This window comes from Mus caroli, unplaced genomic scaffold (genome assembly GCF_978045245.1).
Source record: "Mus caroli unplaced genomic scaffold, Mus_caroli_1 scaffold_13, whole genome shotgun sequence".
In the NCBI taxonomy this organism is placed as follows: domain Eukaryota; kingdom Metazoa; phylum Chordata; class Mammalia; order Rodentia; family Muridae; genus Mus; species Mus caroli.
This window is the reverse complement of record NW_028227268.1, coordinates 99,998,999-100,023,605: the sequence shown is the minus strand read 5'-3', so window position 1 is coordinate 100,023,605 and position 24,607 is coordinate 99,998,999. Positions and strand designations below refer to the sequence as shown.

At 36.4% G+C, this 24,607-nt stretch overlaps 1 protein-coding gene across 3 annotated transcripts in view; it reads left to right on the top strand.

Moving 5' to 3' along the window:
• Usp34 (ubiquitin specific peptidase 34) overlaps positions 1-24,607 on the top strand; it is a 189,522-nt gene that overhangs the window by 149,144 nt on the left and 15,771 nt on the right. For all 3 annotated transcript variants that reach the window (XM_085829072.1, XM_085829073.1, XM_029483282.2), the window contains 15 exons: positions 768-848; positions 2,967-3,052; positions 3,501-3,669; positions 3,773-3,847; positions 5,555-5,706; positions 8,825-8,873; positions 8,959-9,063; positions 9,142-9,186; positions 10,151-10,255; positions 11,565-11,712; positions 15,652-16,286; positions 19,278-19,435; positions 21,119-21,197; positions 22,850-22,976; positions 24,051-24,158. In XM_085829072.1, the coding sequence (XP_085685198.1) occupies positions 768-848; positions 2,967-3,052; positions 3,501-3,669; positions 3,773-3,847; positions 5,555-5,706; positions 8,825-8,873; positions 8,959-9,063; positions 9,142-9,186; positions 10,151-10,255; positions 11,565-11,712; positions 15,652-16,286; positions 19,278-19,435; positions 21,119-21,197; positions 22,850-22,976; positions 24,051-24,158 (2,122 nt within the window). The remainder of the gene's footprint in view (positions 1-767; positions 849-2,966; positions 3,053-3,500; positions 3,670-3,772; positions 3,848-5,554; positions 5,707-8,824; positions 8,874-8,958; positions 9,064-9,141; positions 9,187-10,150; positions 10,256-11,564; positions 11,713-15,651; positions 16,287-19,277; positions 19,436-21,118; positions 21,198-22,849; positions 22,977-24,050; positions 24,159-24,607) is intronic.

The following is a 24,607-nucleotide window of genomic DNA, read 5'->3' as shown; positions in this document are numbered from 1 at the left end:
GTAGAAGTTGCATAAAATTTTTAAGTAACATATGGGAAAAAGCCAAAATGGAATGTTGCTTTACTTGCTACACAGCTTCCACAAAGAGAAGTTTTCAGTTCCTAAGCTCTCTCTCTGGCTCTGGCTTTCAGAAGATACTAAGAAATGCCATCTGGTTTGCTTTGGTTTGGTTTTGGTGTTTTGAGACAGGGTCTCTCTGTGTAGTCCTTGCTATCTTTGAATTATTAGTAGTAGATCAGCATGGTCTTGAGCTCAGAGATCTGCCTGCTTCTGCTTTTGCCTCTCAAGTGCAGGGATTAAAGATGAGTGCTTCATATTTTTAATAATAAATATTCAGTATATATGTTTAACAGATGAGAACTTTAAAAAATTGTAACCACAGTTAAGTTTCTACAAATAAAATTAAGCAGTGTGGTTAGTGTTCTCTGTTGCCAACAAGCTGTTTTCAGTTGGTTTGAATGTCTGTTTGGACAAGGTCTGCTTTTTGCATTTAAGTTTCTCTATATTGTCATAGTTTATTTCTGTCTCCATGCCACTTTCTGTTCCTTTAAGTACCTCAGATTGTCTTCTTGTACAGTAGTGGGGTTATGTCTCTGGGTGATGTCCTATAATGAAGATTTAAGATTTTTGTAACAATTAGACAAGCCATTTTAGTCAAACGAAGCGAAAGTAATGGAAATAAAAAGTAAATATCCTTATCTCTGGCTCGTCTCATTTAACTTAACAAGTATTGTTTGAATATTAAATTATGTTCTATTTTCTTACAGTGGTTTTTAGACCGCATGGCTGATGATGACTGGTGGCCTATGCAGATACTAATTAAGTGTCCCAATCAAATTGTGAGACAGGTAAGAAAAGATTTTGCAAAGAGAAGGGACTTTCACTTTATTTTAAATTGGCCTATAAATGGCATTGAAAATAATTTGCAAAGCTCTGTCTCCTGTCTGTCCCCTTTGTTTTTGTCAGCTCTTTTAACACAGCTGCCAGTATGAAGTGACGGGAACTTTTTTTCATTATAAAATAAATAAGACCAGATGTTATTGCCTCTTGTCCTTATAGAGTCTACCTTGAATACAGCATTGTATTGTAATTGTAATACAGCATTACATGTATAGGGTAAATTCTTTCTTGTGCCAAATGGATCCATTTGTTTTCCTTAAATTAGAAAAGTTATCCAGGGACTGTTTAAACATTATTTAAAAGTCATGTTTCATATATCAAAAACGTAATCTGAGGTGGAGAGATGGCTCAGTGGTTAGGAGTACTGCTTTTCCTGAGGTCCTGACTTCAATTCCCAGCACCTACATGGTGGCTCACAACCATCTGTAATGGCACCCAATGCCCTCTTTTGTGTGTCTAAAGACAGTGACATCATACTCATATGCATTAAGCAAATAAATAAATCTTTAAAAAAACAACCACCTTAATCTGGGTTATGCCACTTACAAGTTGTTATTGAAGGACAGTTCTCTTGTTGGGGGTATTATCAATATTCTACATAGAGAAACTTTTCTAAATGAGCCTTTTAGCAAGTATAGTCCTAAGAGAAGTCTTATATTTTAAAATTCACCCAAAACTGAGCATAAAGTTTCATATTTTTTTGTAGTGTAGTCACAGAATCAATGTCCACTGTGTAATCTTGAAACATCCATTACCTCCTACAGAGTCTCCAGTGGTCTTCCCTCTGTTAGCCTCTCAGCTGCTATTCTGCTCTTCATCTCTATGGATTGTTGTATTCTTAACATTTGTATTGTGTCATGGTGACCTCTTTTGTGAATGGCTGCTTTGACTTAATCCTTTAAGATCTGTCCATGTTAGAGGTATGTCTGGAACTGGATATGGTGTCTTATGCCTCTAATCCCAACATTCAGGAGACTTAGAAAGATTACCATCAGTTTGAGGGCAGCTCGGGCTAAAACAGTGAGACCTGTTCTTAACAAACAGAAAAAATAAAATAACCCGTCCATACTTTATTTCTCCCTCCCCCTCCCCCAGCTAATATTCCATTGACTAGATTAAAACATTTTATTGATTCACTAGTTGAACATTTGAGGTTTCTAGTTTTCATTTACTGAAGCAGAGTCTGACTGTATAACTACCCTTCCTGGAACTCACTAGGTAAATAAACCAGGCTGGCTTGGTACTTGCGCAATCCTCCTGTCTCAGACTACAGAACACCAGTGTTGTAGTGTGTGGCCCTCCATCTGGCTTTATTTCTACTTTCTGACTGTTTGCATGCAGATATGGCCAGCTGCCCATAAGATTTTGTTCTGATCTCTATTTTAATTTTGTTTTGGTATATATTTAAAAGGGGAATTTGGTATATATTTAAAACAGGTTATATAGTCATTTTTGTATTTAACATTTTTCATTCTAGCAGAGTCTGCAGCACCACATTTCTCTTAATGGATATATGTGGGTTTCAGTTTCATTATATCTTCTCCAGCACATATGTACCAACTGAGGAGGTTTCCTAAGATTTACAGTTTGATATCTATGTTACTGAAACCAGTAGTTTGACTTTCCTCTCTTAGCATAAAGCTGAATTTTTAAAAATAATTTTCTAAGGCTGGGGATTATACTCCGGACCTTCGTGCATGCTGATATTCACGCCTTTGTTGAGCTATGTCCCTGACTGATTTTTTTTTTTTTTTTTTTCCCCTGAGACAGGGTTTCTCTGTATATCCCTGGCTGTCCTTGAACTCACTTTGTAGACCAGGCTGGCCTGGAACTCAGAAATCTGCCTGCCTCTGCCTCCCAAGTGCTGGGATTAAAGGCGTGCTCCACTACGCCCGGCGACTGACTGATGCTTTTTAAATAGGGTCTTAGCTATATTTGAATACATCCCAGAATTGCTTCAAATGTGGTCCGCATGTTCCTGCTTCCTGTGTACTGTACTGTATGTGTGTGCAATACACCTCTAAATCTGTTATGTCTGTTACTTAATGTGAGTTTCTCCTTTAAAGATGTTTCAGCGTTTATGTATCCATGTGATTCAGAGACTGAGACCTGTGCATGCTCATCTCTATCTACAACCAGGAATGGAAGATGGGTAAGAAGATCTTTTACAGCCAAGTTTTCTGAAGTATCTATAAGTAGATATTTAGAATATAAAAATTAGTCTCTAATAAGATATGTCTCAAGAAAGGAAGACTTTTAAAATTTTTAACTAAGTGCATCTTTAAGATATTGAACCAACTAACTTTTTGTTGGGTTGATTTAGTTCCATGAGTTAATGAGAGGATAACTACTTACATTATTGAAATTGGTATTTGCTTTACAGAATTAAAGGATTGGATTTTTAAAAATTGTTCTAGCATGTTGGCACACACCTTTAATCCCAAGCCATGCAGGGCTACACAGCCAGACTCTATCACAAAAAAAAACAAAACAAAACAAGTCAAAAAGGAAACAAAAACCAAAAAAGCAGTTTTCATCCAAGACAATATATGTCTGCATATTTATTGTGTTCTCTGAGGTGTATTTGTTTTTATTTTCAGGTCAGATGATATGGATGCCTCAGTAGAAGATATTGGTGGTCGTTCATGTGTTACACGATTTGTTAGAACACTGTTGTTAATTATGGAACATGGTGTAAAACCTCACAGCAAACATCTTACTGAGTATTTTGCTTTCCTTTATGAATTTGCCAAAATGGGTGAAGAAGAGGTAAGGCTAATTCTTGTTTGATTGTTTTTAGTTTTGAATTATATACCCTTTTAAGATTTCCAATTTGTTTTCTATTTAAAATTTTAAATTGCTTGTTTTTTAGAGCCAGTTTCTGCTTTCATTGCAAGCCATATCTACAATGGTACATTTCTATATGGGAACCAAAGGACCTGAAAATGTAAGTCCAGTTGTGTTCTGTATCAGTGTAGCAGGGACCATTCTTCTAATGGTTCACATCATGTAGAATCTTGACAAGTCCTAGAAACTTAAAATCCGTTTGTCTTTTTGTATTTGGTAGCATTAAGGGTCCTAGATTTTTTGGTCTGTCATTATAGTGTATATATGGAGTAGTAAATCAAATTAAGTGTTAAGTTGTTTCATTGGTAAGTCTGAAACAAAGCAGACTTTGTTTTCATCCTAGTAGCCACAGCTTAACTACAGGGTCTGCAAAGGAGTGTGTTGTTTCGATTTGTGGTTTGGATTGTCACATTTTAAAGTCTTTTTTTAGAGTCTCTGAAAGTTTCTGTAGCTGATAAATTTAATAATATTTTAACATATAGATGGATTTTGAGTGTGCAACTAAATTTCATGATCTGTGTGCAACATCTCATTCAACCCTGCTCATATACCTAAATAGTTTTTATGTCTGTAATACATATGAAGCAGCTGAAACTTAGAGAAGTTCACTTGTTTTAGATCATTGAAATTCAGGACTACTGATTGAAAACTGTCTCTTAAAGTATATGAGTTGGTTTTAATCTAATTCCATCCTATGTAGCTGTTGGGTTAATAACAGTGATAGCTGATGCTGTTTCTCTCCTCTCCCTGCCTCTGTTCTTTCCTTCTTTCATTGAGACAGAATCTTATGTACCTAGACTAAACTTAAACTTAATAATCTCTTGCCTTAGCCAATTGAGTACCACCATTCCTAACAGTCTCTTGAGGTTCAAAGCCCATATGAGTGTCTTTGGAAATAACTACTACTTAGATTATCTAGATTACAAATTAATATGTCTTTTGTGGGGCTGGAGAAATGGCTCAGCGGTTAAGAGCACTGACTGCTCTTCAGAAGGTCCTGAGTTCAATTCCTACCAACCACATGGTGGCTCACAACCATCTGTAATGAGATCTGGCGCCCTCTTGTGGAGTATCTAAAGACAGCTACAGTGTACTTACATATAATAAATAAATAAACCTTAAAAAAGATGTCTTTTGTATGTGCAACTGACATTTTTACTCACAGGAAATAGTTTTATCATAATTTTTTCATCTCAATTATCCAAAGAGCTTGATTCCAATAAAACAAAAGTTATTTAAGGGTCTGTCTTAGTTAGGGTTCTACTGCTATGAATAGATACCATGACCAAACCAACTCTACAAGAACAACATTTAATTGGGGCTGGCTTACAGGTTAAGAGATTCAGTCCATTATCATCAAGGTGGGAGCATGGCAGCATCCAGGCAGTCGTAGCGCTGGAGTAGCTAAGAATTCTACTTCTTCATCTGAAGGCTGCTAGGAGAAGACTGGCTTCCAGGAAGTTATAGAACAAGGGTCTTATAACCCACACCCACAGTAACACACCTACTCCAACAAGGCCACATCTCCCTATAGTGCCACTCCCCAGGCCAAACATATACAAATCATCACAGGGTCTATCTAACATAAATACTTTTGAGAACTATTGCTTTGTATAGTCCTTCTGCTTACCTAACACTGTCCTGATTGTCATTCAGGCAGTATCAGGTTAATGTCTAACCTTTAAATGATTTTACTTAGTACATACTCCTGCTGTGTTTTTCTGATAGTTATACTAAAACAAGTCAGCTCTTTTCAATATGCTATTAGAACTAATCACACATTAAAATTGAATTCTGTTCTGATTAGCCTCAAGTTGAAGTATTGTCAGAGGAAGAAGGGGAAGAAGAGGAGGAAGAAGAAGACATCCTCTCTCTGGCAGAAGAAAAATACAGACCTGCTGCCCTTGAAAAGATGATAGCTTTAGTTGCTCTTTTGGTTGAACAGTCTCGCTCAGAAAGGTGAAATGTTTCAACATTCAAAATGCTTACAGCGTGTTTGGCTTTATTTTTTATACATAATTGTTCTATCACTATTCGGTTTTTATTACATAAATCTTTTAAAATAATAATTTCACTTCAACTCTTGTGGCTCACGAATTTCAGTCCTTTCTATATAACTCGTCTGAGTCGTGCTAGAAGCAATTATTAAAGAAATCTAAGTGAAATATCTGGCAAAATTAAATGGACAATCATTCTTTACCCCAGCAACTATACTTCCAGGGATTTGCCCCCAAAACAGAAAGATATTTATGGGGAGGTAATTATTAAAATACCATTTCTAGTATCCAGAAGTTGGAGACAGCCAAATGTTCTTCAGAAGGGGACTAGTCATTGACAAATTAAGGAATCCACTCAGTCCCCAGTAGTTGTCTGTCTGCCTGTTTTGTTTGTTAGTTTGGTTTTTGTTTTTTGGGTTATTTTTGTTCGTTTGGTTGGTTTTTTATGAAATGTGGAATTCATTTGTGTTACCATATAGAAATCTTTATTATACACACATCCTCTCTTTTCCTCTTCTCCTTTCAAAAGACAAGATAGAGAAGATTACATATATTTGCAACTTTTAGGCAAAGGGAAGTTAAGAAAGAGAATGTATGTGTATATAGCCAATCCTCATTATGCATTTCCTGTTTACAAAGTCACACACTTGCTCAATTTATCTGTAATGCTAAAAAGTCAATCCCTGAGGAGCTTCCACAGTTACTATCTGCAGACCCTTATGTATTCAGAATGGTGAAAAATTGGAGTTTCCTGGCACATGCTTTCCCAGCTGAGGTCAAGCAAGGCAGTGTGATCTGCTGTCTTGTGTTGCTTTTCATGTTGTAAACAAATGTACTTTTTATGATGTATGCCACATTTAAAAAAAATATTTGTGCTTTTCCTTTGGTTATGTCACTGTTTAAATGGTTCCTAAGACTAGTACTGAAGTGCTATTTAGTGTTGCTGAGCTTAAGGAAGGCTGTGATGTCCCTCAGAGTGGGAATTAATATAGTAGATAAATTTCATTCAGGCATGAGTTCCAATGCTGTTTGGCTGTAAATTCAATTTTAATTAATTAATCATAGATATTAACTAAGGTGTCATTAAGCAGAGTCACCTGTAAACTATGGTTATGTATTATTAACTCAGCTGATAAATGTGTGTCATGTCCACAGGGACCTAGTTCTGTGTTTTATTTCCATACCAATGATGATTTGGTTTTTGGTAATTCATTGTACCATTTTATAGAACGTGACTACTCAAATATCAAGAATTTGCTATAAATCAAATCATCAGTTAATATGGTCTTGAGAGAAAACAAGGTGAAAGGCACAGAAATGGAGGCTTGATAAAACCAAATGTTTTTGTTTTGTAGCTTTAGTTTTGAATCCTGTAAATGTTTTGTATAATTTATATAAGAAGCAGTATTTTAAAGTCAAAGTAGAGGTGATATAGTATTGCAGAGGAATTAAAGAACATGTTAACTGTCAGTTTTCAACAGGATGTACATAAAGGAGAAGACGTAATTGCAAAATTATTTTAAGCTGTCTTAATAATCGTGTTGTTATTAATATAATTAGAATTATTCTGGAAGTATTATGTGTTCAGGTACTGGGAAAGAAGTGAGTAAGATTCTTGGAATGGTTTTATTTATTTATTTATTTATTTTGTTTTTGAGAAGCATGGAGACTAAACAGACTATTCGGGGGTTCATGTTTAAAGGACTCATCAGTGTAATGTAGGAGTTTCTGTTGCTTTTGTGTTGGACAAGGTACACATCAAAAGTAAGAATAACTGTGCTGGAATGTAAAACTCATCAAGATGCTTACATTGATAATCCCAGAATGGTACCAGAAAAGAAAACTTGAAAAACTTGTTGGCAACGTTTGAAATATACTGAGACATGAAATCATTCTTTTGAAAACTGATAAAAGGAAATGGTGTAAAGGATATGTTTATCTTACTGCAAGAAATAAACGTTCATGTCAACTGAGTGGCGAATGATACATCGATAACAGATGTTTCAACTAATAAATGAGCAAGGAGTGTTGGAATTAGAAAATCACTATTTTGTGACCCTAAATGAGATAATGCTTCCAAGGTCATCACTGGTGGAACCCCTTCTTTATATGTTTCCCTGAGGAAAGTCCACATCACAACCTACAAAATATCCTTGATTAAAAAGTGAAGCCTAAATCTGATCAAGTCTTTAGATCTGTCTACTATTTTACAGGAACAGAGGAATGTGCTTAAAACACCACCATCAGGATTCATTTAGCAAACCATAAATATTGGAATTGCTACAGGACAAACAAGCTGCTTTCTTCAAAGGATAAATTGCAGTAAAGTTCCAAGGGAACCCAGTAGATTAAACATTTTAAAGACATTAAAAGCAGTTGTAACAACAGACTTTGATTCAGGTCCAGACTGAAACAAATTAACTATAAAGTTTTTTAGACACTTTAGGAAATGTGTACACTAATAATACAAGGTAGAAAAGATGGCTACTTTAGGCGTGAATAACGGTACTGCGGTTACATTTTTTTGAAATTTACCTGAGATGATGTATTGAAATTTATGGATTAAATGGTAAAAACAACCAAACACCTGGAATTTGCCTCAGCATAATGTATATTGAATGACTGGTGGTAAAAGTGAAACATGATTACTATGCTTCAGGGGAATTTGAACTTGAGTGATAGGATACTTGACATTCCCCTATTTTTAAAAAATATACCTGAATTTTTATATAGGTTAAACATACTTCCTTTAAATTATACAGTAAAACTAATATTTCTTAGAATTTCAGAAAAAATAGCTGTCAAAATAAAATTATACCCATTTGAGCATTTTAGTATATTAATTTTATTGATTTAATGAAATAAGATAAACTCAGTGTTTCATGGTCCAGTCTTGGAAGATTGCCTAAGATGCTTAGTAAGGAAATCTAGCAATCAAACACTTCTCCTGTCCCCAAATTCTATGGTGGCAGGCTGGTATGGTTATAATAGACTTGACAGGTTTCATGCATGTCATGCTGTTAATAGCTAAAAGCTAGTCCACATGGGAAAGATTTATTTCCACTAATATTTTCTTTTAGGCATTTGACATTGTCACAGACTGACATGGCTGCATTAACAGGAGGAAAGGTAATATCTTTACTAAGATTAAACAATTCAGTCATTCTAAAAATGATATAGTAGTTCTCAAAGGAACAACTTGTGTTTTTAACAGGGATTTCCCTTCTTATTTCAACATATTCGTGATGGCATCAATATAAGACAAACTTGTAATCTAATTTTTAGCCTGTGTCGGTACAACAATCGACTTGCAGAACATGTAAGTACTGAAAGGAGCCTTCAACTTTTTAAAAAATTTTAAAAATAGTATTCTAAAATCCTACTTTTTCTGTTTCAGATTGTATCTATGCTTTTCACTTCAATAGCAAAGTTGACACCTGAGGTATGTAAGGGTTTGCTAATAGGTATATAATTTTAACTAACAGTTAATTCTCCTTTTATTGCAAATATAGTTTTCCAACTTAATATGAATACATACATATAAATTCTATATATCAGAGTGCTACTTATATACCATGCTTCAGTGTTTACAGCATATATCATAAACTATCCAGAACTTGGTGTATGTGGAGTGGCAAATGGAAGGTGGAGTACAGTGTCATGCATGTCTGATTTACGTAGAAACCATTTCACAATCCCAGGATTCAGGAGGCAGACAAAGGCCAGTCTGGTCTTCATAGTGAGTTTCAGGAGAGCCGGGGCTACGTAGAGAGACACTATCTCATCCTCCATGCCAAAGAAAGAAAAGGTCATTTGTTATAAAATAGAAGCATCTTTAGTACATTTTAAAAAAATCAAAGTAAGTGATTTGGGTGGTTCAGAAATTGCAAAAGAAATAATACAAAGTTTTCAATAGAACATACTTGTTTTATTGCCATAATTTATTGAATTTTTTCTATTAGACAGGAAAAATGAATTCCAGATAATTGCTTTTATAGCATTCAACTGTAGTGAATAACATACTGTGTACTTGAGAAATGCTATGGGAATAGATAGTATTTTTAGTACAAGACAAGATAAATAAATGAGATAACACATGTTAATTAGCTATATTTAGCCATAGAATGCAGAGAGACAGATTCAAAATATAAAGAACATTTAATTGTCAATTTATAAACAAAAGCCTTGAATTACTTTTTTCCTAAGTAAAAATGACATCCAAAAAAAGTATTCAGTGTTGCTTCTGTGTAATTGGTTGTATGTTCTAACTGATCTGACAGTTTTGTGGTAGTTCAAGTTTATAGGTAGGAGTGCTATCTAAGCTATGCCATCTCAGATTTAAAGCAGAGCAGGTTTAAATGAGGCTAATAGAGGTGTGTCTCAATAAAGATACCTGTGTTTTACAGGCAGCCAATCCTTTCTTTAAATTGTTGACCATGTTAATGGAATTTGCTGGTGGGCCTCCAGGAATGCCTCCCTTTGCATCTTACATTCTCCAGAGGATATGGGAGGTGAGTCTTAAAGTACATGTTTCCAATCTTGCCAGGATTTACCTTTGTTTCTCTCTCTCTCTCTCTCTCTCTCTCTCTCTCTCTCTCAGTTTTTCTTCCTTTTTTAAATTAAGGATAATTTTACTTACAACAAAACAAAATATAGCAACATTGAGTGGAAGGTTCAGATACCTCCCACTGACCCCTATCCTCATGGAGTTTGTTTTTTTATACTGTTTCCACCATCTTAGATTTCTCTTCTTACTTGAATCAATGGCTTCAAACAGTAGGAAGCTGTCCTAAAGAGTTATTTTCCTCAAGGAAAATTCCATAAAGCAACTAGAATCCCTAGAAATAAAAACCAGGTGTTTTTAGCAGTTGACAAAGATAGTAGAAGAAACACCAAAACCACTTGTTCCAGAGCCATTTCTGTGCTAGATGATTAGAAAAGCTCAAGGCCTGGGCTAAGGAAACTTTTTGCCAAAGGGCCAAATGCCATCACACGTTCTGTCTGAAACAGTTCACCTGTGCTGTTGTAACCTAATGACCATTCATGGGCAATAAATAATAAGCTTGTCCAGATCAAATGACAGAGTTTGGCCTACAGTCCAAAAATCACCAACCACTACCCTCCCATGAGAAGAATCTTCATAGCAATCCATTTACATTCTCACGTAATAGTATTAGTTTGGACATAGAATAAGGAAAAGACAGATGGAGAAACTCTAGAAAATTAAAAGGGTTTTCTCTGTAAAATAAAATTCAGAATTTAGTTATGCTATTCAAGTGTTCTTTCACAGAGCCATATCACCAACCAAGGTATGTTTAAGTAAATCAATAGTCTCAGAAGTCCACTGGAATCTTGTTTTCATCCTGCACTATTTTAAATTTTGTAAACTAGCAACAGATTTTTCTGAACTTTTCTTGCTACTTACAAGTAAATATATTCAGTATAGTAGGAAAACATGGGTAAAACTTTTGTGAAGATTCTAGTTTAAAGGAAAAGAAAAAATATGGTCTGGAGAAATAGCCCAAGAACATTTTGTTACTCTTGGAGAAGACCCAGGTTCAAATCCCAGCACCTGTGCACCCACATGGCAGCTTACAGCCACTCGTATAACTGTAGTTTCAGGGGAGCTGACACCCTCTTCTAACTTCCTCTGGAACAGGCACAAATGTGGAACACATTTATGAATGTAGCAAATACACAAATAAAATCAATAAAGAAAAAGTTAACTAAATAAATACTTAGTGGCATATACCAAAAGAAAGCAGAATTAAATTCTTATTCAGTTTGCTGCATGTCTTGTTTTTGTCATTTCATTTATAGGTTATTGAATACAATCCTTCTCAGTGTCTGGACTGGTTGGCAGTGCAGACACCCCGAAATAAGCTGGCACACAGCTGGGTCCTCCAGAATATGGAAAATTGGGTGGAGCGGTTTCTTTTGGCTCACAATTATCCTAGAGTCAGGACTTGTAAGTCAAATGTTTAAAATTTAGCTAATTATTTATTGTTCAAATTTTTAGGTTTGTTTTACTGTTTGTTGGTTCGATTTTTAGGGTTTTGGGAGAGTGGGGGTAACCCAATGATAATGCCTGTTATTATGTAAAGCTCTAAGTGGTGTCATAAAAGACCAGGTGTGTGTGTGTGTGTGTGTGTGTGTGTGTTTTAATACTTGCAAATCTTGACACTGAGTATCTATGGTATTTTGTGTTTTGTTTTTAAGTGTTACTAAAGAAAGTAAAAGATGAGAAACTTTTTTTTCTTAAAAGTAACTCTTGATTCTAGGACAGCCAGAACTACAGAGTAAGATCTTGTCTTGAAAAATAAACAATAAAATTAACTCTTGAGAATGTTAAGATCAAAATAGTAATTAAGACAGAAATCATGGATATAATTATGAGAGTTAAGTAGTCATCTTTTGTGATTAATCCATTGGAGAAAGAACTGACAGGTTTTTTGTTTTTGTTTTTTGTTTGTTTGTTTTTTTTTGTTTTTGGTTTTTTGAGACAGGGTTTCTCTGTGTATCCCTAGCTGTCCTGGAACTCACTCTGTAGACCAGGCTGGCCTCAAACTCAGAAATCCGCCTGCTTCTGCCTCCCAAGTGCTGGGATTAAAGGTGTGCACCACCACTGCCCAGCATGAGCCAACACTCTTAGAAGACAATTGCACATATAAAAAACAGACATTACATGAGACAGGAAATTGTTAGTAAACATAATGTATTTATTTTTTCATAGTTCAAACAAATGAAAATCAAAATTAATTTTTAGAATGTCTTCAGTCAACAACATGCTGTTTTTCTGCTGAGAGGTTTACCTCAGTGACAAACACAACTAGTGTACATATATTGTTTTCTAAACATCATTTCTCAGTAAAATACAGATTGATAGTTCTGTGAGAAAAGACAGATTTTAAGGACAGGCAATAATCAGAATAAACTGGTGCTTTAAGGATCAGTGCAGTGCCTTGAAGTGAAGAAATACTCAATACACTAAATGATGTGGCCGTGTCAGAGGTACACAGTTGGGAAAGCCTAAGCAATTTCCGTAACATATAAATAATACTCTGTGTCTTACCCCAGAGTGTAAGACATTTACAAGTTCACACTGATGCCGAGCACTCAGGTGGTGCTCACAACACCCTGTGACTCCACTTCTGCACTCTTGTGGCCTTGGCTGGCATGAGGCCTCAACTGGTCCACAGACATAAATACAAGCAGCACACAGTTCAACAAATAAGGATAAACAGGTTTATAAAGGAGACTACTATATTATTTGTGCATACTCCTCGAGAGGTAGACCCTAGCTCCTCCTTGAGAGGAGCTTAGTGACACTGGAAGAGTACAGTGAGGAGGCCACCAGGCAAGTGCTCAAATTAACATCAAAAAGTCCACTTGAAGAGTGTACCCTTGGCAGTCTCTGTTCTTCTACACTCCTCCTTTCTGAGCCAAACCATCATAAACAGCAAATAAAATCAGTTTGAGACAGTCTTTGAACTGCCTGACCAGCACTCCTCACAACTGTCAAAGTCTTGACCACAAGGAGTCTGAGAAACAGACCCAAGAAGAGCTGATGGAAATGTCATAAATACCATGTGTCCAGGCAGGATCCTGGAAGCAAGCAAAAGCACCCATGGAACAAAACTAGTGAAAAGTATTGAGTAAAGATTTATTTTATATTTGCCTTTGCTAGTTCCTTACTCATAATAATTTATCATACTAATACTAGATGTTAATTGTGGTAGAAATATGATGAGGGTTTTATGGGAATTGTTCTTCCTGTCTGCAGTTGCAGGCTCATTTGGGAGAAAGATCTTCCAATGGAGGTTCTCATGCATTGGCATTACTCCTCTGCCCAGGATCTTGCTTCCCCCATACATATTTTATTAACCCCACAATCCCTTTGAGTTTTTTTTAGCCAGATGTTACACTGGTGTTCATGATAGTACTGTGGAAATGACATAGCAATACTGTAGTGTTACTCTCACAAAAGGGCATGGCCGTTTGTTCCAAGACCTTTTTAAAAAATATGCTCCCTCCCTCTAATGTTTGTATGCCATTTCAGTACTTGCATGTAAGTCTTTTATCCAAAGCATCTAGTGACATTACTTTAACTTGTTCATTGAGGATTCGGACACAGGTGGATGTATGTACCTGTAGTCCTTTAATCTCAGTGACAGGGGCAGAAGAATTAATCTTAAAATACCAGTTGAGCAGCTTAGCAAATATCATGGCTCATAACAAAAACAAAAATCCTTTGGTTAGAAAGCAGTTAGTTACCATTTAAATTGTTTTATCATTTAAAGTGTTTTAATATTAGGGTTTAAATATTTGAAAAGTTTGAATATATTTTAAAGTAACAATTCATATAACAGAAATGAAAAACTAAAAGACTTATGAAAACTATAAAATAACAAACAGCTGAATGTTATAAAACAAAAATTGACTTACCAAATATTAAAATAGTTAAGGACTTGGGCAGGGCATGGAGGGACACACTGTCAGTATCAACCTTTGGGAATCAGGGGGAGGCAGAGGTCTAAATTCAAGGACACCCTGGTTACATAGTGATTTCAGGCCAGCCAGAACTCCATAGTGAGATCCTGTCTCAAAACAAAACACCACGTGTTGCTCACAACCATCTAAAAATGGTATCTGGTGACCTCTTCTGGCATGCAGACAGGGCACTCATACATAAAATATATAAATAAATAATTTTTAAAAATTTAGATATATTTTAGCCAGCTATGGTAGTGCACACCTTTAATCCCACCACTTGAGAAGCAGAGGCAGGTGAATCTGAGTTTGAAGCCAGTCTGGTCTACACAAAGAATTCCAGAGCTGCCAGGGCTACATGGAGAAACCCTCTCAAAAAGCATAAAACTAGCCCCTCATGCCCACCCACCAGAATTCAGAGGCTTATTGTGTAGCAGTAGAAGTAGATTCCTTCCAAGTTTCATAGTATAAAACAAGACCTGGTATCAAGCCCAGTTTTTAGCTAATGAACTCATCTAATAAGTTACTAGTAGCAGACTAGTAGTAACAAGCTTAATGGCATGCAAAGGCAGACTCTCTTAGAATAGCCTTTAGAAGATTTGGGGGTGGGGAGCAAGGAAGAAGGGCAAACAAAGCAGTTCCCCAAAGCAGATAAGAATCTTGAGTGAGTTGCCTTAGACATTTAAAAGGCTTCTAGCTAGTAGTGCCTTTAATCCCAGAACTTGATGTCCCATGGGGAGATCATAAATAGCCTGGGCTACACATGACAACATATCTCTTTCCAAAAAGGAATGGGACTCTCAAAAATTGCATATTCGTATTTGTATTTTTTTTCTTCATAACTTGTGTATGTTATATGGCCCTATCTTTAAATTACTACAAAATAATATACTGTTTTAAGATGATGTTTTAAAGTAATAATACCTAACTGAAAAGACCTAAACAATTAAATGACTCAGTGGTATCAAGTGCTTTTTGGTAGGCCTTTTTATTCAGAATGTTATTTTTCTCTTTATTGACTCATACTATTTCTTCAGAAAAATTAAATTCTGAGGTGGGAAAAGTCTACATTGTGGAAAACTGAACATCATAGGCTTGAAAACTCGTGGTGATAGCCAGTGCTTGGGAGGAGAGAATTAGAAAGAGTTCAAGGCTAGCTAGTGTAGCAGTTTCTGTAATTGTGATTATTGTTGCCACTTAAATACAGCAATGGTAGAATGGAAACTTCTACCCCCTATTACCCTTTGGGAATCTTTCTTTTGGAAAGGTAAATCAGAAGGATATGTAAAATATGTCATGTCCCTTAATTTTTATTCATTTTTATTAATAAAGGGAAGAGTGGTTTTGTGTTTAATAACTGCTCTTCAGTCTACTAAAATCGTTCAAGGATCTGACAGTTTTGTTTTACATTTTATAGCTGCAGCTTATCTTCTGGTGTCCCTTATACCAAGCAATTCATTCCGCCAGATGTTCCGGTCAACAAGGTCTTTGCACATCCCAACCCGTGACCTTCCACTCAGTCCAGACACAACAGTAGTCCTACATCAGGTCTACAACGTGCTCCTTGGTTTGCTCTCAAGAGCCAAACTCTATGTTGATGCTGCTGTTCATGGCACTACAAAGCTAGTGCCCTATCTTAGCTTTATGACTTACTGTTTAATTTCCAAAACTGAGAAGCTGATGTTTTCCACATATTTCATGGATTTGTGGAACCTTTTCCAGCCTAAACTTTCTGAGCCAGCAATAGCTACAAATCACAATAAACAGGCTTTGCTTTCATTTTGGTACAATGTGTGTGCTGACTGTCCAGAGAATATCCGCCTTATTGTTCAGAACCCAGTGGTAACCAAGAACATTGCCTTCAATTACATCCTTGCTGACCATGATGATCAGGATGTGGTGCTTTTTAACCGCGGGATGCTGCCTGCCTACTATGGCATTCTGAGGCTCTGCTGTGAGCAATCACCTGCATTTACTCGACAGCTAGCTTCTCATCAGAACATCCAGTGGGCCTTTAAGAATCTTACACCACATGCCAGCCAGTACCCTGGAGTAAGTACAGTTTATACTTTTAATATCTGTTTCCTGTATTTGGTTAGCAATATATTTTCTTTCACTTAAGAAATGACAAAATGTAGAATAGTCTATCTTTAATCATTCACCTATTTTGTCTTCAGTGCTGGGAGTGGGACCCAGGCTCATGTCCATGCTAGGCATGCGCTTGGCAACTGAGCTACATCCCACCCCCCTCTTCTTTTTTTATTTCTAAATATTTTTCTTTAAAATTTTATATGTTGTGGGTGTTTGGTCTGTGCAACACATGTAATCCTGATATCCACTGAGGTCAAAGAGGGGCAGAATTTCCTGGTACAGGAGTTGTAGATGATCACAAGCTGCCATGGGGATGCTGGGGGTCAAACCTAGTGCCCTTAACCTCTGCCATCTCCCCAGACCCATCTCAGTCTATTATAAGGGTTTAAAATGTTTGCTTTCTTAGATACCCTCATATAATGCGTTATGTAATTTACAAAATAAGTGATTATATTTTCTTATGCTGATGTTAAAATTTTGTTACCAGTGGTACATACAATATATTGTTTTCTTGTTTTAACTTTTGTTTCACAATGCTGGGGAACAGACCCAGGGCCTTGGCCATGCTAAGCAAATACTGCTAACCCAGATTCCTGTTCTGTAAATGCATTTCTAATGTATACCTACTGAAAACATTAATACAGCTTTATGGAGTATTATTTTATAATTGGGTATTGAGGGGCTAGAAACATGGCTCCACAGTAACCGCAGCTCCAGGGAGTTGTATCTGACAGGAAGTCAGTAATAAAATCTTCTTAAATTTGAATATATACTATCACGTGTTTAACCTTTAATAGTATTGCATGATACTGTCATCAATATTATACTATTGCCCTCCACAGGAACTCCCACACACATGCATAAAGATACACATAATTAAACAATTTAAAAATGTTAGATATTTGTTATCAAGGTCTGCATATTTGCTAAGGTGTGAGCTGCACAATGTCTTATAGAAGTATTCCATGGTGTTATTTCTCCTCCCTATGTCAGATGCCTGAAGCATTAGCTTACATACACATACAGTTCCAATCTGATCCTTTTCAGAATATTTGTAAGTTTTTCATTACATTTCTCTGTATGCAATATAATTCCTAGTTTGCATTTGCTACATCCCACTTTTGTTTCTTCCTGTTAAACTATCCTTTATTAGCTTAAACTGTTCTTGTTGGCTTTATAGTACATTTAGATTTTCTTTTTCTTATTTTTGGTTTTTCGAGACAGGGTTTCTCTGTGTAGCCCTGGCTGTCCTGGAACTCACTGTGTAGACCAGGCTGGCCTCAAACTCAGAAATCCACCTGCCTCTGCCTCCCGAGTGCTGGGATTAAAGGCGTGCACCACCACCGCCCAGCTACATTTAGAATTTCTTATCCAGAAAGAATAGCCTGATTTCCAATTGAGAAAATTAGAGTGCTTGTAATGGAAGAAAGAAAATATGTTCATTCTTTCAGTACTAGAAATTTCCAGGCTAAGGCTGGAAAATGAAGCAGGATTAGAGTGTCTGTCACAGGCTGAAGGGGTCACGATAGTATTTGTTTTTAGTAGTTTGTTTCCATCACAGTTCACACAAGTGACATTTAACTTAGTTACCTAAAGTTACTTAAGCTGGTAAGACTTACCTGTCTCCATGAGCTGGTTCTTGTTCTTGACATCAGTCAGATGTAGAGGAACTTTTTCTTCTTTTTTTCTCCCCTCCCCTCCCCTCCCCTCCCCTCCCCTCCCCTCCCCTCCCCTCCCCTCCCCTCCCCTCCCCTCCCCTCCCCTCCCCTCCCCTCCCCTCTTTCCTTTCTGGTAGAACATAACTATTAGGAATTTTCATGAAAATTGTGTTTTAAAATTTTAAAGTTTACATTTTAACTCATTAATAACTATGTTAAAAGCTCAACTCTTACCTCATACTTACATATGTAAATTAATTTGTAAAACCACAACTAAGGATTTTTTTATTTTATTTATTTTTATTTATTTATTTATTTATTTATTTATTTATTTTTGGTTTTTCGAGACAGGGATTCTCTGTGTAGCCCTGGCTGTCCTGGAACTCACTTTGTAGACCAGGCTGGCCTCAGAAATCCACCTGCCTCTCTGCCTCCCAAGTGCTGGAATTAAAGGCGTGCGCCACCACGCCCGGCAACAACTAAGGATTAACTATTATTTCGTATATTTTATCACTAACCATTAATTTAGAATAACGTTCTAAATGTAGGTACAAGTTGTATCTCAGAAACTGCATTAATTCAAGCTTCATTTAAGGGTTCAAAATCCTTAAGACAAAGTGAGTGAGATACTTTCAAGGGTAAAGCCATTTACCAAACTGACGAATGACCTAGGATCCACATAGTGGAAGGAAGGAAGGAAGCAAGCAAGCGAGTTCTGAAAGCTGTCCTTTGACCTCCATATTTTCTATTTTAAAATAAACTGATGGTTTCTCATTTATTGAAGGATTGGAACAGAGAGTAAGTATAGCCTGTCACTAGATGCACCTTTGAATTTAAAATGCTAGTATTTTAAGCAGCATTAAGACTTTTATCTATTTAGAATCTTGGTGAATATTAATTTTCATGATCATACAGACATGTCCAGCATGCAGCCACCTGCAGCTTGCATTCGCCCCAGGATATAGTCTTGAGTACTGCCCAGTATAAAATCATGAACAAGTTCAAAATACAGTGTTTTTATTTGGTTAACTTGATTACATGGCTCTGAGACAGAAGAGCTTTATTAATGGCAGTATCATGCAATACTACTAAAGGTTAGACATGTGGTGTAGTATATATTCAGAATAAATTTAAGTAGATTTAATTACTCACTTCCTAATCATTGGTTTCTGTAGTAGTGAGATTAATTTATGATTTTAGTAGTTGACTAATGAATATTCACTTAGAGATGGGGAACAGACATTCTAAAATGTCGAAAGGTTAAAAGATCGCCATTTTACATTTCCTCTTTTAGGCTGTGGAAGAACTGTTTAACTTGATGCAGCTGTTTATAGCTCAAAGGCCAGACATGCGAGAAGAAGAATTAGAAGATATTAAACAGTTTAAGAAAACAACCATAAGCTGTTACTTACGTTGCTTAGATGGCCGCTCTTGTTGGACTACTTTAATAAGGTGAAAAAGATACTCTTTGACCTTTTTTTGGTTGGTTTTCCAAGTTAGAACATGAAACCTTCCCTTTTGACACTAAAGGAAAAATAATTTATATTATTTATAACTAAAGGTTTGTTCTTTTAAATATTTTATTATTATTTTAAATATAGTCTTATGTAGCCTTTATGGCTTTTTACTGTGCACTGTGTAGCTAAGGATGACCATGAACTTTGATCCTTGTGCCTCCACATCCTATGTTCTGGCATGCCACTGTGCCACATTTATGCAGTGTTGGACCAAAGCTAAAGTTTGAAAGTCGTGTCTGGCAGTTCATTCAGACTCATATTTAGGTCTAAAGACCTTGGGAAATAGCTTTTGCATCTTAAGATGAGTCTGATTATTAACATCTCTTCCATTTTTCACAGATCTATTTGGCTTTATAGGAATTAGCAAAAATAATAGAACCATCTATGCAATAAATCATTCCTAGCTATAGAACCTAGACAGTATCTGCTGCAAATTTCTTTTTCCTTTCTTTACCTATGGAAATTAACTTTACCCAACATGTTGTGGTGCTGAGAAGATATAGAAGAATGTAGGACTAGGGGAGTCCTTCAGTGAGCACAGTTCAGTGTGTGATTTCATTATGATACTAAACTAATGAACCCAAGAAAAATAGATTCTCTCTTCCAGGAAGCTTTTGTATTTGAATCTTCGGTAGTCTACAAAATGAAATAAGCACTTTTGCCAAATCCATTTAAAGGAACTTTTGTAAATGCTTGGCATTCAGTTCAATAAAGTTGATTGTTTGCAGCTTTTTCTATTTGAAGTTCTAGAGTTTTGCTGCTTGTTAAGTAAAGACAGGAAGCATCCAGTGGAAGTGGAAGTGAAAGAGTCTGCATTTCTCTCTGTAGTAACACTTTGCTACCTAACAGAATGAGCTGAGCACAGCAGTAACTCAGTGTAGTCATAACTTATTTTTAAGGTTTTCAGGTTTGTTCATGTTTCTGTCCCATACCCCCTTCATGTTACTCTCTCTTCCCAAAACTGATGCTTTTGGAAAATAGTATAATTTACTATTATACAGAACTTCACCCAGAGTACTTAGAAGTAGAAATGTTTGTGTTTTCAGAGGATTTTTGTTTGTTTGTTTGTTTTTTTGTTTTTTGGTTCTTTTCAAGACAGGGTTTCTCTGTGTAGCCCTGGCTGTCCTGGAACTCACTCTGTAGACCAGGCGGGCCTCGAACTCATAAATCCACCTGCCTCTGCCTCCCAAGTGCTGGGATGAAAGGCGTGCGCCACCACTCCCGACCAGAGGATTTTTTTAAACTGTGGCAAAATTGCACAACTTTATTAGCTGCACATCATAATCTGGAAATGTAAAGTGTCCCATAACTGAGTGCCAACTGCTGGGTCAATAATCTTGAAATTTCAGAGTCTTTTAGATTTCAGATTTGGGTTGCTCATTCTCTCCTGTATTACCAAGAAATAGTGTACATGCCACTTTGGGAAGTCAATGCAGGAGGACTGCCACAAAATAGAGGCTACATAATAAAATCTCTCAAAAATTAAAAAAACAACAGATGTAGCCAGTTTATTTTATATGGGTAGGAAAGCCAGAAGCTTAAGCCAGTTAGACTTGTGTGTCTTTGTCAACACCAGACTGTCCTGTTCTACTCAATTGGACTTTCTCTCTTCTTCTAGTGCCTTCAGAATACTGTTAGAATCTGATGAAGACAGACTTCTCGTAGTATTTAATCGAGGGTTAATCCTGATGACTGAGGTAAATACTAATTGCCTTTCACTGTGAATGTATCTCATTTCCAAGAGTTCCTACTGCGTGTATATAAAGAATTTATGCTAAACTGTTTCATAGGTTGCAGGATTTTAGTTAGTCTTTACTTTATATTTAGGTTTATTTGGCTAGTTTTATTTACATAGTAAATAAAAATGAAATTCTTGTGTTTTGTGATCAAGAATACATGTTATTTCCCAAGAGTTTATTTGGTGGTATAAAAACAGAAGGCATTGCGATGGTTGCACAAGATTGATGCCTGCAGTTACTTCTTCCCATGATTCTTAGTTCACAAGAATGAGATGGCTTAGGCCAGGCTGTGGTGGTGCATACCTTTAATCTCAGCACTTGGGAGGCAGAGGCAGGTAGATTTCTGAGTTCAAGGCCAGCCTGGTCTACAAAGTGAGTTCCAGGACAGCCATGGCTATACAGAGAAACCCTGTCTCTCTCGAAAGCCAAAAAAAAAAAAAAAAAGAATGAGATGGCTTAAAGCTACCAGGAGTACATTGTATTCTTTAGTCTTGTGCTAGAAATGATAAAATTGAACACTCGGCACTATATGAATTAAGATATACTGTTGATTTTTTTTTTTTTTTTTTTTTTTTTTTTTTTTTTTTTTTTTTTTTTAGTTAATGGTATTATAGAGGAGGAACAGAATTTTAAAAAAAAAAAAAAACTACAATTTGCAATGGTTCATGGGGAACATTCAAATAGATTACTTCCTGAGCCCAAAGGCAAGGAACGTTTGGCTCTGATTGAAATGTCTACTCTTTGCCTGGTATTGCATAGGGCAAAAGATTGTAGCAGTTAATAAAACATATGATTCCTGCTCTGCCAGGTTACAGGTTAAATGATGAAATAAGTGGACTTTTAAAAATGATTAAATTATCTTTTTACACTAAAATGTTTATATAAAGTACAGCTCTGAAGGTAAAGGACCTTTAAAATAAAGGTCCCAGCACCCACATCAAACCAGGCAGCATGCCCCTCACCCCAGCACGGGGAAGCTGGAGAAAAGAAGAGCCTTGGAGTTTGCTGTTTAGCCAGTCTAGCTGAACATGCAAGCTCCAGGGTCTGTGAGAGACTCTATCCAAAACAACAGAGGAAAATAGCCAAATAAGCAAGCAAGCACAAAAACAAAATAGAAAGAAAGAATGAAAGTAAGCAAGTCGGTAAGCTCAGGGCTATGGAGTGTCTCAGTTGGTAACGGTACTTTCCACAAGCCACTAAGGACAGTGGTGGCAAAGAACCCTGCTCTGCAAATTGTCCTGTTCCCTTCCTAGGCACACTGGGTAAGCATGCACATGTGTGTTTGCACACACAGGCACACACACACACACACACACACACACACGCTTTGAAGATTTATTTATAAAGGTAGAGAATGATCGAGGATAATGCTTGGCATGCACACACATACATGCACTTCCCATACCATACATATTCCATACACATACTACACATACAGAGTAGCTAAATGGAGAAACTTAACTCAGAAAACAAGAAACATTTGCTTCGTATACACACATAATTTATATCCGAGTCTGAAAATGCCTTTTAGAAGATAAGAATTTTATCTTTGTCTAAAGTAAAAATGAAATTAAAGGTTTTTAAATTTTTATTTCCTAAATCACTTGTAGTCTTTCAACACATTGCACATGATGTATCACGAAGCTACAGCTTGCCATGTTACTGGAGACTTAGTAGAGCTGCTGTCAATATTCCTTTCGGTTTTGAAGTCTACACGCCCATATCTTCAGAGAAAAGGTTTGGTCATATGTACTTTTTATTTTTTTACCATTTTGCTACCATTTAAGACCTTGTTTTTCAAATGAGAGGCCTCAGAAAAATTGACTTTCTAGTTTGTGAGCCAGTGGTTCCTGAGCTAGTTAGTACTGTACAATGTTTATCATGATCTCATAATGTGGAGAGGGAATGAAATGTTTGTACATATTTTACTTATACCTACTTAAAAACAGTAGGCAAGCATAGATAAGAATCAAGATTTAGGAGGTTGGAAAACTTCCACACACAATAATAAGTTGGATTTTTGTTGTTATTGTTGTTTTAATCTTCATGGCTCAAAATACATCATTTTTAGTGTCAGTAGAAGTAAGTTTAAAAATATTTGTTAGTATCCCAGTCTATAAACACTGAACTTCATGGTTCTAGAAAATGCAGTGTATTACTGCCCTATATACCACCTGCAGGCTTGGTAATGTGAAAAGCTGAGGCAGAAAATCCCTTGAGCTTCAGAGTTTAAGACAAACCTGGAGAAGCTCACAAAACCATGTTCTTTAGGAAGTCATATGCTTCATGTCATTGACATGGATTAATGTGGGTAAAGGTGCTTTCCACCCAGTCCTGGTGAATTAAGTCTGATTTCTGAAACCCACAGAAAGGTGGGAGGAGAGACCCAGTTCCACGGATTATTCTGTGACTTTTACACATGCACCGTGCCATGTGCTGTCCAATTCTCTTACACCCTCACCATGCACATACACAAATAATAGTAATTTTGTACAATAGAAAAGATGTAACAAGTTTAGCACACACCTGCAATCCTCACCCCAGGAAAACTGAAATTTCCAGGCCAACCTGGGCTGTTTATAGCAAGACCCAGTCTCTTCTTCTTGCCCCACTCTCACCCTGCTCCTACCAAGAAGAGCAAATTTAATGTGGTAATCTAATAAACTCATGAAATTAATGAGCTTTCACCAAAACAGGTGTTTGATATAATTAATTTGAAACTCTTGATGTTAGTATCACAACAATAGAAGAAAAACTAGGAGGAACTGTGATTATTTGAAAGCCTATTTATATATGCCTTTATATTTGCAGATGTGAAACAGGCATTAATCCAGTGGCAGGAGAGAATTGAATTTGCCCATAAACTTCTAACCCTTCTTAATTCTTATAGCCCTCCAGAATTAAGAAATGCTTGCATAGGTAAGTTACTTGAAAAATAAAAACTGTAGACCAATATTTCTGATTTTTGTTTGTTTGTTTGGCTTTTTGTTTTGTTTTATATATGTTGTGTTATTAGATTTATAATGTTAGGAAGACAGTGATACTTGTCTGTGTAACTCACACTGTCTAGCAGGACCCAAGAAAAACAAGTCAATTTTTCATATGCTAGTGTTGACATGCTTGTGTGCTGAGTATCTAGGGTCTCTTTCAGTTGTCTGTAGGCTTCTTGTAACTCTAATCTTCTGATCCCATATGAAAAAGGTAGAAGCATGCCAATATTTACAAAGTGGAGCTCACCTGTAAAGGATAAGGTTAGTTCTTTCACTGTGGGGGTGTTGGCCTTAAAAATATTTCTCAGCACATGAAAAATAGCAGTGAGAGTATGCTGCTTACAGGAGGAGGCCAGGAAAGCAGAAATAAAGGTCAGA